At 38.4% G+C, this 15,180-nt stretch overlaps 2 protein-coding genes across 7 annotated transcripts in view; one reads left to right on the forward strand and one right to left on the reverse strand.

Annotated features, from left to right (window-relative positions):
- The window catches only part of C5H4orf45 (chromosome 5 C4orf45 homolog), an 87,923-nt gene that overhangs the window by 52,798 nt on the left and 19,945 nt on the right, over positions 1-15,180 (forward strand). For 2 of the 3 annotated variants that reach the window (XM_054030416.1, XM_054030417.1), the window contains exon 4: positions 431-593. In XM_054030416.1, the coding sequence (XP_053886391.1) occupies positions 431-593 (163 nt within the window). Of the gene's footprint in view, positions 1-430; positions 594-13,275; positions 13,650-15,180 lie in introns of those variants that run through there. The other variant, XM_054030415.1, reaches the window with a different exon arrangement.
- Positions 5,723-15,180, reverse strand: part of FNIP2 (folliculin interacting protein 2) — a 74,226-nt gene continuing 64,768 nt past the window's right edge. For all 4 annotated transcript variants that reach the window (XM_054030414.1, XM_054030413.1, XM_054030411.1 and 1 more), the window contains 2 exons: positions 12,156-12,271; positions 5,723-9,957 (listed from right to left, as the gene is read on the reverse strand). In XM_054030414.1, coding sequence (XP_053886389.1) covers positions 9,879-9,957; positions 12,156-12,271 — 195 coding nt within the window. In that variant the 3' untranslated portion in view covers positions 5,723-9,878. The remainder of the gene's footprint in view (positions 9,958-12,155; positions 12,272-15,180) is intronic.

A 15,180-nucleotide genomic window follows, 5' to 3' on the forward strand; every position in this document is an offset into this window, starting at 1 on the left:
ATGAGGTACTACTCCCATTCTCTGCAAGCTAGGGAAAAGAGACAGGTTATCCAACTTGGAAGTCCTGCATGACAGAACAGAGCACTAGCCCTAGGTGGGCCTAGTCTGTACAGTTTAAATACTAGAGGATTATTTTATATCGCTTGAAACATTGGTACCTACAAGTTACATCCTCTACTGCAGCAAGCTGGCATATTTAGATTCGTATTCCTCTTTGTTCTGGGGAAGCAGAATAGACATAGGTATTAATAGAAGAAATCTTGTCAGAAGTCCCTGGTCAACAAGTCTTTAGAATTAATAACTCTTTCCTATTAGAGATATCAAAATCTTATCTAAAGATTTCTGAATGAGAATACTCAAAATAGTGGCACAAGGACTAAATTAACTTCTTACTTTCAGGGGTGATTTTTTTTCTCTTTTTAAATTGTAGGCAGCCACCACCCAATATTCTTGATCTACAAGGCTGTAACACTAGGGGCAGGCTTGCCTGGAATTGCACTGACTACAACAACTTCTATCATGCTGACAGCAAATGGGCTGCAATGACCAGGGATAGCTGGTCATCAAGGGGATCTGCGCTTCCCAGCTTAAAGGTACAGTACTTTCCCTAAATTTATAGCTGAAAATTTCAAATCGAGACTGTGGTAGTGGCAAGAAAATGATAGATGAAAGGCTGGCTTCTTAGGCCTGGTCTACACTAGGTGTGTGTGTGTGGGGGGGTCGATGTAAGATATGCAACTTCAGCTATGGGAATAGCGTAGCTGGAATCAACGTATCTTATTTAGACTTACCTCCCGTCCTCACGGTGCGGGATCGACGGCTGCGGCTCCCCCCTCGACTCCGCTACAGCTGCTTGCCCTGGTGGAGTTCTGGAGTCGATGGGAGTGTTCGGGGATCGATATATCACGTCAAGACAAGACGCGATATATCAATCCCCGATAGATCGATCGCTACCCCCCGATCCAGCGGGTAGTCTGGACATAACCCTTAGAATTGTGGAGTTTGGTGCTGGTCCTGTAGAGCTTGGCAGCGCTTTTTAATTGAGGAACAATTTTCTGTTTGGGGAATCATATACTCTGTTCTAGAAGAAAGTTTAGTTTTAAGCATGTTTATTTAGCTAAAGTGATCAGCATCAGCAGGCCAGTCCCCATACAGGTTTTTAGGGTCTATATAGAATCTCAAAAAACAGGTCTTAGCACCTGTAGTGTATAGTATTCTAGAAACACAGGAATAGTTGGAGCACTAATAGTCGCCAAAGCAATACTGGTTTGTTAGTTTAGTGATAACTAAACAAATACCAAGAGGAGATTAACTGTCTAGGCTTTTTTGTGCGCATGCGCACACACTCCTAGGCCACAGAGGTTCAATAGTAAAATAAAACCGCCCAACAGTTCATACCTGAAAAGAAATGATTATAGGCATTGTTGGAATTCAGCTCCAGAATGGGGACCCACTCTCTCATTGCTCAGATACCAGCTCCAGACCTCTTTCCATATAATTCAAGTTGGATACCCCAATCACCTCATCACTCTGTGGTAGGGGAAAGGCCATGAAAACAAAAGTACTCATGAATCCATTCTTCTCCAGCTGAAAACAGTTCTCACTCCATCCGTAACAGGGCAACTGATTGCTCTCTGTATGGGAACCTCTTTGCTCATAGAAGGAACAATGGAGCTTTCCTTCTGTCATAAAGGCTTTTTTAGCAGATCACCATGGGATCATTATAACTCCAAAATTCAGTTTATAGGAGACTGCATTTATTTTTAAAAGCTCGAGATAGTCACTCATAAGCTCGCTAGTGCGGTCTTGATCTTGAGGGCTCTCTGGACAACATGCAGTTCAAACTTGTAATTCATAGACTGTCTTAGTCCTGGGATTGAGCCAAAACAGAAGATTGACTGTGACATATTACAAGGGTAGTTTTTCAGCATGTGGATTACTAGTATGTGGCAATTAAGCTAATTTTATGTGGGAACAGCAGTATCATAAGGTCAGAGTCTTGTGCTTTGTTTACCAATCCACCCAGCTGCCTTTTCCCACATCTAAAATCCTGGCTTTCATTTTTAGTTTCACTCCATTGCTTTTCAATTGTGTATATACAGAAAACAGAATAGCAAGAATATATTAATCCATCACTGGTTATTGAACTGACTTCATCCTACCTATATTTTATCATGTCTCCTGTACTGGAGGAAAAAGCTATTCTTTAAAACACTATTTTCCTTTGTTTTACACCAGAGTTAGCATATAGTCCACAGTAGTTCTATCAATTGCAGCTCACTGGGGTAAAAATAAAAACAATAAAAAACTAGTGGTCTTCAATAAATAAGTAGATAAGGTACATCACCACCAGCTTTGTAATTCCAGTTGCCATTTATTTCATGGAATATAAATCTTAAACCAGGTATCTGCCTCTGGTATTAGGATTATTTTGTTTCAGGACATTTTTTAAACAAATCCTGAATTTTGTTGGCAAGTATCAACTCATGGAATTGAGGTTAATAGTGAAAAATTACATCCCCAAGCCTTGACTGCCTTAATCTGTTTTGAATACCCTATCAGTTTTATTACTCATTGTTAGTCTCAGAGAGTCTACGTTTTTTATTTACAGATGTACACGCCCTCTCCTACTTTCTGACTCCTCTGCTTGGGTGTTGCATGTGTACTGATCTATAGCTCCTGTTGATACCATTCAATTTATGCTCCCGCTTCTTGTCCAACTGCGGATATCCTGTCCCATCCTCAACCCCTCATTCATTCATAAAATGTTCCCTAAAATAACATAAAAATTCATAGAAGATTAGGGTTAGAGACCTCAGGAGGTCATTTAGTCCAATTCCCTGCTCAAAGATGGACCAACCCCAACTAAATCATCTCAACCAGGGCTTTGTCATTCCGGGCCTTAAAAATCTCTAAGGATGGATTCCACCACCTCCCTAGGTAACCCATTCCAGTGCTCCACCACCCTCCTAGTGAAATAGTTTTTCCTAATATTCAACGTAGATATCCCCCACTGCAATTTGAGACCATTGCTCCTTGTTCTGTCATCTGCCATCACTGAGAACAGCTGAGCTCCATCCTCTTTGGAACCCCCCTTCAGGTAGTTGAAGGCTGCTATCAAATCCCCCCACTCTTCTTTTCTGCAGACTAAACAAGCCTAGTTCCCTCAGCCTCTCCTCGTAAGTCATGTGTCCCAGCACCCTGATCATTTTCCTTGCCCTCCACTGGACTCTCTCCAATTTGTCCACATCCTTTCTATAATGAGGGGGCCGCAACACAGGATGCAATACTCCCGATGTGGCCTCACCAGTGCTGAATAGAGGGGAATAATCACTTCCCTCCATCTCCTGGCAATGCTACTAATGCAGCCCAATATGCCGTTAACCTTCTTGGCAACAAGGGCACACTGTTGACTCATATCCAGCGTCTCGTCCACTAATACCCAGGTCCTTTTCTGCAGAACTGCTGAATTGTTAGGGTCAATGCATTAGCTAGCGTTCTCAGCCTTATTGATTAAGTCACAAGTAAAGATCCAGTTTATGGACTTATCCTAAACCTAGGTAGAAGTTTTCACTCAACAGGAGATAGCCGCATAACTCAGCACAAATGGTGCTCTGGTTAAGGCCTAGACCAACAAGGGAAAATGCAAGTCAGGATCACGACCCAGAGGCACAGCTGTGCAAGTGTTCTCTGCATGCTACTAGGCCTTCAGTCTCATGAGCACCAAATTCTGTTTACCTTAAAAAGGTCACTGTTTTGGTAAGAGTCCTATGTAAAGGACAGGCTATGCAGTTCACCACAAAGTGAGTGAGTGTGAAATCCTAGTGATAATAGAGTAAAACAAAGTTGTATTCACTGAATGTACGGGACAGAGCTTGGTACCACACCAAGCACTGTAGGAGATTCCAGATATATGTCAAAAGGCTACAAAGTTTACAGTTACTGGTTCAAAATAAAAGAAACTGAAGCCATTTCAGGGAGATGCACAGTGAGGAGAACTTGATGCCAGGAGTTATTTTTCTTGTCCCCTTCAGCCTGAGATATTACTAATCTTTATGGAGTTCAAACTGAAGATGGAATGAGTGGTTATAAAGATACAAACCAGACTGTACCTCAGCTCTATTCCCAAACACAAGGGTGCAAAAAAAATTGTTACATTAATCCCCTCTCTTCTCCTTGTATGTAATGATTGGCTGCAAGGCCAACAGACCCAGTCGCTTCTACAGTTTCTCCATTCAAATCTCATGCTGCTCTGAGGCCTCCAGACTGGAGAGTTGCTTGGTGCACTCTGGACAGTATCCAGCTTGGAAGCTTTAGAAAGATGATGGATTTAGCATTAAAAAAACTGCCCTGCAACAACTGGAAATCTGGTGAAGTCTGTGATTGTTCATGCACATTAAAAAAATAAAAAATAAAATAAAGTAGAGAAAATTGAGTGAAGCACAAAAATACAAATACAGAACCTCAGGCTCTTAGGGCACTTGGCACATGGACAAGTATAAATAATTTTGTTTTTAAAATAAAAAGTCATATAGATGTTATGAAAAGCCTTATGTTATGAAAGGGTAAGGAGTGAACCTGGAAACAGGCACAGGCCTATGTGATATCTATTGAATTAAGAGATAACTAATTCCTCCACAGAACCTAATTAGCGAGGGCATTCTGAACATTCGTGTTCACTCAATTTTCATTTCTGCTCACAGATCACTTTTAAGGTATCAGCTTTGGCTGTGTATAAATGGAGAGGGGGCATCTGTAGATTTGAGTAGAGTTTAGGGAACATAAGCCCTCCAACCTTGCGAATACTGTCTATTACAGTGGTTCCCAAACTGGAGTTCATGAACCCTGAGGGTTCACGAAATGTTAGAGGGGGTTCTCGGGAAAAAAATTCCCTAATGGCGGACAAAGCTGTCCCTAGGGACCCCGGGCAGCAAGGGGCCAGCAGCACGGAGCCATTAGACTTCCACGAGCTAAGCAGATCAAAGCAAGTATATCTATCACACTGAAGAGATTTAAACTTCAAGACTCCTTATAAAAAATGGAAAGGGAGGTGGGTATTTTTTGCTGTTTTTAAAATTAACTAGGCAGCTGGTACTGTTTTTTTTTTAAATTATTATGAAGAACAAGTTTAAGCTTTGTTGTAATGTGCATTGTTTGCCTGGATTGCCTGGACTGCTCAAGACCTGAATGCTTGTGTAGGAGGAACTCTGAGTTGGCTTCTTAAATACCTTCATGGTGTTTCACATCTGATACTCCTTGATGAAACATAGGAGCCTTGTCTCATAACAGGCTTATTCAAAGTGATACAAGCTACGAAAGTGAGATATTGGAAGAGTGTTGCCATTTTCATAATGTAATAAAAATACTGTAATAATAAATAATAATAGTGTGTAATAAGCATGTCATAAAAACAAACTTTATATTTCCCAGATCACTGCTTTTATAATTTATACTCAGATAAGGAGAAAATCCCTGGAAATATTCATTTTTAGGAGGGGGTTCGCGAGACTTGACATTTTAGTGAAAGGGGTTCACAGGTTATTGAAGTTTGGGAACCACTGGTCTATTACAATGTCATATCTGCTGCTGCACTACTGATAATGGTACTAGCCACTGTACCCATCAATGCAGTGTTCAATCCGAGCTTTATCCACCAGAAGCAGAAAAACATTTCTAAGAAGATATTTAAAAGGAAAAAAAAAAAAGCGCAAGACAATTTAAACTGAATTCAAAAAGTTTATTGCACCAAATGTTGCAAAGAAATAGACCAAAATTATACTGTACATAAACAGCAGTAAGAAAAAAATTTCCACAGTTTGATACTGATACCCATTCAGTCAATCCTAAAAAAAGGAAATCCTCTCAAGAAACATGCAATAGCAACACAATTAGATTTGCTTCTAGTATGGATACCAGTTATGTATGTCATTTTAGTCTATTTAACTGGAGTAGCTAATGTATAGTATATAATTGGCAGTTTAGACTCAATTCTGATTGGAGTTCTTTTAAGTCAAGAGCGGAGGTTGGGGAGAGGGAATCTTGCTTTAGATAGTGACCAAGTTGTGTCACCTTTACATACAACAGTTTGGTGTTTTGAAAAAAGGCTTTTCACTTTCAAGAGTGAAAATATACAAGCAAAACAACTTACTTATTATTTTGTTCTCCAAATTATAGCTATGAAACACACAAAATTAAAAGTATATATTCATACATTTGAGGCAGAAGAACTATAGTTTAGATTCATTAATAATTTAGGATGCTATAAACTAGATTAAAATGTTTAGCTCTTATTGAAACTGCTTTAGATTAAAAGACTTTAATTATATGCAGTCCTATAGCTTAGTGTTCACCTGTACTGGCATTTCTCCCCCAGGTCTGTAAAAGTTTAATTTAATCTGAAGAGTGTACATTCTTTATATTGGAATGTGTAAACTGCGGTTCTGTAGGGTTTTGAAAGATTACTCAGCCTCACTTGAAAAACCAAGAAAAATATGGATTAAGAAGTTTACAAAAGATTTATAATACTGATAAAAATAAAAAAGCTTTGGAATCTTAAAGATTTAAGCTACATTTTTATTTCACTGTAAGTTTTAAACATTTTTCCTGTACATTCATATCACTTTTCATTCTATTAAAAAAATAAAACAAACATGCTATAAAGATGTCTAACACAACAACATTTGTACATACTTACTGCTCTGTCATGCCCAACCAGCAAAATGCTACAAAAATGTTCAACAGGTAAGCTTTACAAAGTTGAAGAGCCCTAAAGGTAGTATCCTGTCAATTGAGGTAGTATATTTGGTGGGAGGGAGAAATATTTAAGTTTCTTTAAACTAAAGCCACCATTTTTTTTAAAATTAAGAATTATACAAACCTTAATTTTAGAGATCAATTGAGACTAAAAATAGGGCAGTCTCGTGTAATTTGTGAAGAGCAGCAAAGCGTTATATAAGAGGCAATAATTATACTGTAAAGATTTTATATTGGGCTGAGGAAAAGTTGATTGCATTTGAATCATCAATTCATACATCTCCTTAAATTAACGTACAATTTTATCAAACAGCAGCATTTGTTGGGGGTAAGTGGTAAATTAAGGATTTCTGATCAAGGTTCTAATCCTGCAACATGCTGTGTGCAGGTTGACTTGCCTTCAATGGGGCTCCATGTGGATACAGAGGTCTGCTTGCAGGCATCTCTCTGCAAGTCAGTTCAGACGAAAGCAAGACAAGCCATTTTTTGTTGAACATAAACAGGAACTAGACAAACTAAATTACTATGAAAAAACTGCAGGGCATGAAGTAATGAGAATGCATAAAATACAGAATTCTTGCATACTTACAAGGAAAGTCATTACACACACCTACACACTTACTAAGCGGAGAGGGGAAGTTTGCCAACAGGTGCACTTGCTATGTCATTTGGTTTCAAGCAAACCATGGAGTGGAGGTCAAAGCAGCTCAGGGGAACCAAATCAGGGCAAGCAGATTTCTTCATGTATCAGCAATAAGAGATAACCCAAACCTCAGGAAGACTGTAGCCACTCTGAAGAGCATATTGGGAAAAAGGATTAATTGTCTACAGTGCAATTAAACACCCATGACTGGCCTAGGTCAGCTGATTCATGCTCATGGGGCTTGGGCTGCGCGGCTATAAAATTGCAGTGTAGACATTTGGGCGTGGGGTGAAACACAGGCTCTGGGACCCCAGGAGGAGGAAGTGTCCCACAGTCCATGCTCCAGCCCAAGCCTGAAAGTCTATACTGCAATTTTATAGACCTGCAGCCTGAGTTAGATGACACGGCCCATCCCTGGGTGTTTCATTGCTGTGCAGACATACTCTGAAAGTACTATGCAAAAGGAGACTCCTGGAATGTTAGATTGGAGAACCAGATCTTAAATAATCTTATCTGTTTAGAACTCATACCTGGAAATTAAGAGTCTTTCAACTTGGACACAAACCTTCTACACAAAAATTTCTCATGGTAAATCTACACGTTCCTCTCAGACAGACAGACAGAGACAGACTAACAAGATTAAGGGCAATTCTCTGTCATATTTAGAACAAAATGAAAATCCCAATAATACTCACCTTTTCTCACTTTAATTATTGAAGATTTTCTTTAGAAAACCCAATTATCAGGGCAGTATGAACTGAAACTCTGTACTTAAATGGGTCCCTACAATGCTGGGAATTCTGGAATCACCAGCAAGGATGGTTCAGTGAGCCAATTAATAAATCCTAGCAGGTAGGAATGATTCTAGTCGGAAGAGTTCATGTTTCTAAACAAGTATTTAGACAGCTTCGTATCAAATGCCAAAAGTACCCAATACTACTCATGTCTGTGTTTCCACGGAATGTTTGATAGTCTAACACTCTGCTTGGGTGGGTTCCTTGCCTCTAACTTTCTTTCTTTTAAAATAATGTTTTTATTTTCTTTTGCCCTTTCTTGGTCTAAATAGTTTCATATGCTGCTCAATAGTGTTCAATGAAAAAAAGTAACATTGTACCTTGCTGTGTATACATTGTATGTAAATAGTCAAAGTTTGTGCCTGTGAGCAGAGAATTTTAGATAACTGTATACTATTATATGGAACAATATAGAGACTGGTGCTATGAACTATTTGACCTAATGGGCAAGTTTCTTCCTCAAAGCAGTTAGTCCTTAATAGATTAGAAGGCACTGAGATGATAGTGCAAAAGTTCTGTAGAATCATAGTGGATGTTCATATTAATAAATCATGATGTCCAGGCTTGTCATTGTCCTCTTTGTTTCACTTAAAACAGCCCCTACTTTCAGTGTGAATAAAAAGTCAACTCCAAATAGTAGCAATGCATTTGACCAGTATTTTTTTTTTTTAAATAAACTTTTGTTGAGTTTATGTCAATTGGTTGGTGTATGTGCGCGCACACACACACACACACACACACACACACACACACACACACAGAGTGTAACACATTTGGTAACATATTGTATGTTAGCTTGTCAAACGGAAATATCTTAGATGGCAATATTGGATTCCATTAAGACTTATGACCTGTAAAACTGGGAATTGGTCCTACAGAAACTCAAAAATCTATTAATGTTGTAAATGCAACAATGTAAACTTGTAGTAGAAATTCTATAAGGCTTTCTAAAAAAATCCTCCTCTCTCTCAAAAAGCCTTCTTCATACTAATGTTGGGGTGGCACTACTTATAATCTGAGCTCATTCTGTTTTTTCATCAGTAAAACTAGAAGCAGCTGCAGCTTCCTTTTATCCTAAAAAAAAAAAAAAAAGAAAAAAGAAAGAAACAAACCTCACACATGCCACATAACTCAGCTGCTGAGTCAAAGTTTCTTGTTTTGAGCTGGCCACTACTACAATACAAAAGGATGTTTGTGTTCTGCAAAACTTCATGTCCATCCAAACACCTCTGTATAGGAATGCTACATACATAGTTTACAGCGCCAGCTCTGCAACCAAAGAAGCACACAAAACACCATGCGATCACAAGTGCAGTATTAGAAGAACCATCCTATTCCACCTGTTCTTTTTACTGCCACCTCATGGGTTTTATTAGCAGTGTTTTCTGCTAACAGTTCAGTGTTCGCTGTAATGTTTACTTTTGTCATTTAAAAAGACCGCAAGGATGCATTCACCTTCATGATTCGTTAACTTCAGAAGCGAGTGTAAAAAAAAAAAAACACAACCTGAATGCCTTTTACATTATGTAAACTGAAGTCTTTAGATAAAGTGTCCAGCTGAAAGTAGAATCAAAAGGTGTTGGAATGCACTGCCATCACCTGCTCCCCTTTACCGGTACTTGGCACGTCTGTTCTTCATTCAAGATTCCTGTAGTTTGTTTAGGGAATGACTATCCTGAGATTTTAACTTATAAGAGTATTTGAGCAACATACGGGGAGTGAGTGCTTGCGATAGCAGCCAACAAAGGCAAGTCATTGGATTCAATCCTAGAAGTTTAAGAAAAGGAAGAAGGCTTTTAAATATATATCTATCCACCTTTTACCGGAAACAAACAAACAAAGTTTCCCCCTCCGTCTCCCACCTTCCTAATCCAAACCAGAAATAATTGGAGGTCACTCCCTATATCACTGGTGATTTAAAAGGCTGAAGTGAGGTCTCTTATCATTAAGGGTTCATTATTTTTATTATTATTTGACCAGTCATAGCATACCAATAAATGTACAGTAGTGTATTTTCATTTGTAGATTTTTACAAAATAAGAGATCAATGTTCTTGTGTCATGCATTATCTTTGCTTGCTTTTAAATTCTTCACTAATTCACAAAATTCAGTTTGCAGCTTCTTCCAAGCCATTAGTGTGAAATAATCAGGTTCTACTGCATTAGTACCACACTAACACCAGTTTGAAGAAAATAGTCAGTTTTTCACAAGTGTTGTATATAATCAAAATCAGACAGGCTCAGTGTTTCAGCACCACAACAGCTTTGCACCTCCTGAGACAGAGGTTCATGTTCTTAGCACTCCAGGTAAAAAGTTAAAATTTATTCACCCAGGCTCTACAAAACTCAAGATTCCACAAATTGAGACTATGGACATAATAAACAATTTAACATTCCAAAGGCATATTGCATCAAAGCCTCAGTAGATGTTTTTGACAACAGATCCTGATCTGAACAGCATTACAGCTGAAGTTGCTTGACAAGAACACATACCCACTCTGCAATCAAAGCAGGAGTAGAAAAAGCACGGCCCTGTCAGCTATGGCGTTCAGATCAGGATATGAGATTTGATGAGAAACAGAATGGAGCACCTCATATAGCTGTGGGGAGGGAAAGTTAAAGAACAGGGAAAGCAAAGAGTAAAAGGAAGGAAGTGTGACTTAGTGGCTAGAAAACTGGACTGGGACTCAGGAGACCAGATTTCTATTCCTAGTTCTGACACTGGCATGGTGGGTGACCTTGGACAATTCCCATAACCTCTATGCTTCAGTTTCCCCATCTGTAAAATGAGGATAATGATATGGCCTCCTTTGTAAAGTGCTTTGAGATCTACAGATGAAGAGTGCTATGTAAGAGCTAAATATTACTATTATTATTAAAACACTAAGAAATAGCCAGAGAAATTGCAAGCTCTTTTGTTTGGTGTTTGTACAGCACACAGCACAATGGGGTCCTTGTCTATGATTAGGCTCCGAGGTGCTACATTAATACAAATAATGAAAATCAATAAATGTAGGACTGACAGAGGGAGAAAGACAGAAGAAAAAATGGACACAGTCTCTTCATTTGGCTGTTGGACAAGAGGAATACAGTGAATGTACAGAAAGGCTGAAAAGTGAACAACTGAGAAAAACTTCAAAGAAAACCAAGTCATGCACCTTAGTGACCGAGTTACTGTACATAACTGATTAAAAAAAACAAACCCAAAATGTCACACATGATTAACAGCAAGAAGGCTAGCATGCATTTTTAACAGTTAAAGCTAATTAGTATCAGAACTGATTTCTGTCTTATTTCTGAAGATGGGCTTTTAAATTATTGTAGAGAACAAAATCAGTAGGAAAGGGGAGCGGAGAACACAAGCCAGTCTGACCAGCACACTGAGAACAGCTGTGTGTGTGTGTTTGGTCTTCAGGATGTAGACAGGTGCACGTGTAAAGGCTGCATGTAAAGTGAGTAAAACACACTATTATGTATAATTGCTGAAAGGAGAACACCCATTCGTGTCCCCCACACCTGCCTTTTGTATCCAGAACAATGAATACTCCTGACCCCCCCCCCAAAAAAAACCCCAAACAAACCCCAACACCCCAACATTTGGAGGCACTGCTTCTGCCCACCCTGAAACTTCGATACAAAAGGGGAAAAAAAGATCGGGTTGACTGATAACAGGCAAAGTCCCATTCTGTTTGCCCGACAAACTGCTCATAAAAAAAACATTAATTTTTCTTCAAGAAAATAAGGACCTGCTATGGTTCTTGATGCTAAATTTTAAACAGTCCAATTTGACTTCCAGATAGCTCAGTGGCACACATTTTCACACTATATTTAGCATCTCTCTCATATACAAGCCTAGAGGGTAGTGAGAAGCAAGCCTACTCACTGAACAGTGGGGTAGCATTTGAACTTCAAGGGAGTTTGGTCAATCTTGCCAGTAGTTTATAGCAGCTCTAAAGTCTTACTCACCCCAATACAATTCCTAGCTCTTTTACATGAACTCTTGTATGTCCTCGCAGGTATTCCGAAAGCATTTTGCTTTTGAGGTACATCTCCTGTAGCCTATCCTCAAGATGCATTATGCACTGTAAAAAACACACCAGAAATTTCAAGAATCGATTTATCTTTCATGTGAAATCATTGTAAATGTGTAAACTCATAATTTTAGCTATTATACCAGGAGGCATGATGTAAGTTTAGCGTAACTTAAAACCCCCAAAAGAATAGGCATAGTGCTCTTTGTAAGTGGCCAACACAATCACAGCAAAACGGATCATTTTTCAGAGATTTGGGTCAGGCTATCTTTCCTGGCTAGCACTTTTGTTGCAGTCAACCAGCCATATCCAACTCCCACTGTAGTCAATGACAGTCTTTTCACTAACTTAAATAAAAGCTGGATCTGACCCAAAGACATTTAAGGCATCTAATTAAAACTGAAACTTGAAGACTTTGACTAGGCCATCTTTATTACAAGTCACTACTGTTTTTCTGAAAGATACAACTTAAATAGCTGAATCTAAAATCGGAACTTTATAGCTCTGCAGAATTGCCAGTCTTGAAGAAACTAAGAATTATAAAAAATAGCACTTTCTATTTTATTTTATATTTGCAATAAAGTGTGTGAAGACAGTGACGTGGGCTGGAGTGACAGGTTCTTTTGTTCATTAATTTATTTTAAAATCTCATTTATGAACCCCTTGTAGAGGTTTTGCAGTACTAGTGCTAAAGGGTTTTAATATTGGTTCAACGGTGTTTAACTAAATACTAGTTGTCAAATGGGGTAAAAGTTGAAGTTAAATTTGTATTTCAATAATTAGACTTTTAAAGATCACATTGTCCATTAACTAAATATACTAGAAGTTCATATGCTTTTTATAGATTTGAGAGAGAGAAGTTAAGTGTGAGAGCAATTATGTAAGAGAATAGGTGAAATCCCGGGTGCTATTGCAGTCAGAGGCAAAACTACCAGGGGGCCAAAATTACACCCAATATTTTTAGTGCTAGAATATGAACTGGTAAGACACTTTATTGCATATTTTGGTATAGGACACAGGATGTGTATTAAATTTGATACATCATCTCTCTGCAGCAAAGACCAGTCCACCAAAATCAAACTAATTCAGCTCTGCATGCTCCTAGAGATGAAGGCAAGCAGCGTATGCAGTAAGTCACATTGCAGAATACATCTGACAGGAGGAGGCAGCAATTAGACATGCATCAGGAGCATGCAACTTTAGATCACATTAAGTATATTTCTCAAGTTTAAGGAGTAAAAACCCTGCATTTGTTAAAGCATATGGAATTCTTAACACTGTCCTAGAAGTTTGAATTTCCTTTTGTATTTTATGCTAATGTACAATAAATTTTGCTAATTAAAGTGTAAGACAGAAGAGAGCTGTGCTTGGTAGGTAAGATAACATTATTTTGATGTTCTTTAACAGCATAAATAAATATTTGAACAATTATTCTTTCAGTTCATAATGGTTCTTATATACTTGAGAACAGATAATGGACCAACTGTTTAATACTTTGGGTAGTAGGAAAAGGAGATACCATCTCAAGACACAGTGCTAGCTAAGGTGAATTGACAACAGCTTGACTTAACATTTTCACTAAATACCCACATCACAGACGAGGATCAGAAAAGGTATGAGCTAGGATAACACATTCTCCATGCACCCTCAAATGCAAAGGGAATCCATTAATGCAGTGGTTCTCAACCAGGAGTATGGGTATCCTTGGGGATACGCAGAGGTCTTGTTTATAGTGCTCAATACACTGAAATGTAAGTACAATATATCTATTCCAATTGATTTTATAATTATATAGTAAAAATGAGAAAGTAAGCCATTTTTCCGTGACCATGTGCTGTGACACTTGTATTTTTACATCTGATTTTGTAAGCAAGTAGTTTTTAAGTGAGGCATAACTTGGGGGTACTCGAGACTAATTAGACTCCTGAAAGGGGTACAGTAGTCCGAAAAGGTTGAGAGCCACTGCATTATGCATCCTCAATAGGCTGGCTTAGGGATAGACATCCATATAAGTAGGTGTACACTAGGAATTAATTCCATAAACTCTTGTCATCTCCTGAAATTTGCATTTCCACAGTTTACCTTCTCAGTTCTTATATCATTAATGTTATATGGGATTAAGAATTTTCTGAAAGTAAAGAATATGGATGGTAGGTAAAGAGAAGTGTTTACCTCTCCGTTATACTCCATTCTAAAGGAGATTCAGCAGAGTCACACACTCCTATATGGTAACCTTTACAAATAGAACACTTCCATTCACTGAATGCCAGCTAAAAATCAGAAGATACTTAGAAATTTTTAATTTGATGTGTGGGTACACCAGACAAATCCCCTTCATTCTTGATGGCTGAAGAATTCAGGCTCATCATGCCTACAGAGGCGTGAGAAATGAAGTGGAATTTTTCAAATTTTCCTTATGACTTGTACCATTGAATGAGTGAAAAATTATTCACAAGTCAGCTTTCAATATCAAAGATATTGACTCAAACTGGGATATAAAAGTTTTGGGTGAGATTTCTTTTTAAAAAGGTGCATTTAAGCAGCATCTATGCCGATTTTAGTTTGTTCTTTCCACTAACCATGGACATACTCCAATAGGTGGGCTTTAATATGGTCACAAATCTTGATGTACCACAATGAGCACACCATTGACCTGTGTTGCCTATAGCTCAGAGCTGTTCTGTTTTGTACCATACAAAACACAGTCTGTTGATCTAAACAATGGGTGGGTGGCTCAGAAGAAAAACTGACAAGAGAGACAGTCTGCTAAGACACAAATTTAGCAGCATTATGTTCATCGTTGGCAGGGGTTCTGTGGGAAAATAGTATGTGATCATGTAATTCAAGACTGTAGTATAATGCATACACACAAGGTGTCTGAATTAAGGCTGAACAGGCAACCTTAATTCTGGCATTTACTAACTTCTGAGTCCTTGACTTTGCAACCTTAATGTTCTTTT

This window comes from Malaclemys terrapin, chromosome 5, assembly GCF_027887155.1.
Source record: "Malaclemys terrapin pileata isolate rMalTer1 chromosome 5, rMalTer1.hap1, whole genome shotgun sequence".
NCBI classification, from domain to species: domain Eukaryota; kingdom Metazoa; phylum Chordata; order Testudines; family Emydidae; genus Malaclemys; species Malaclemys terrapin.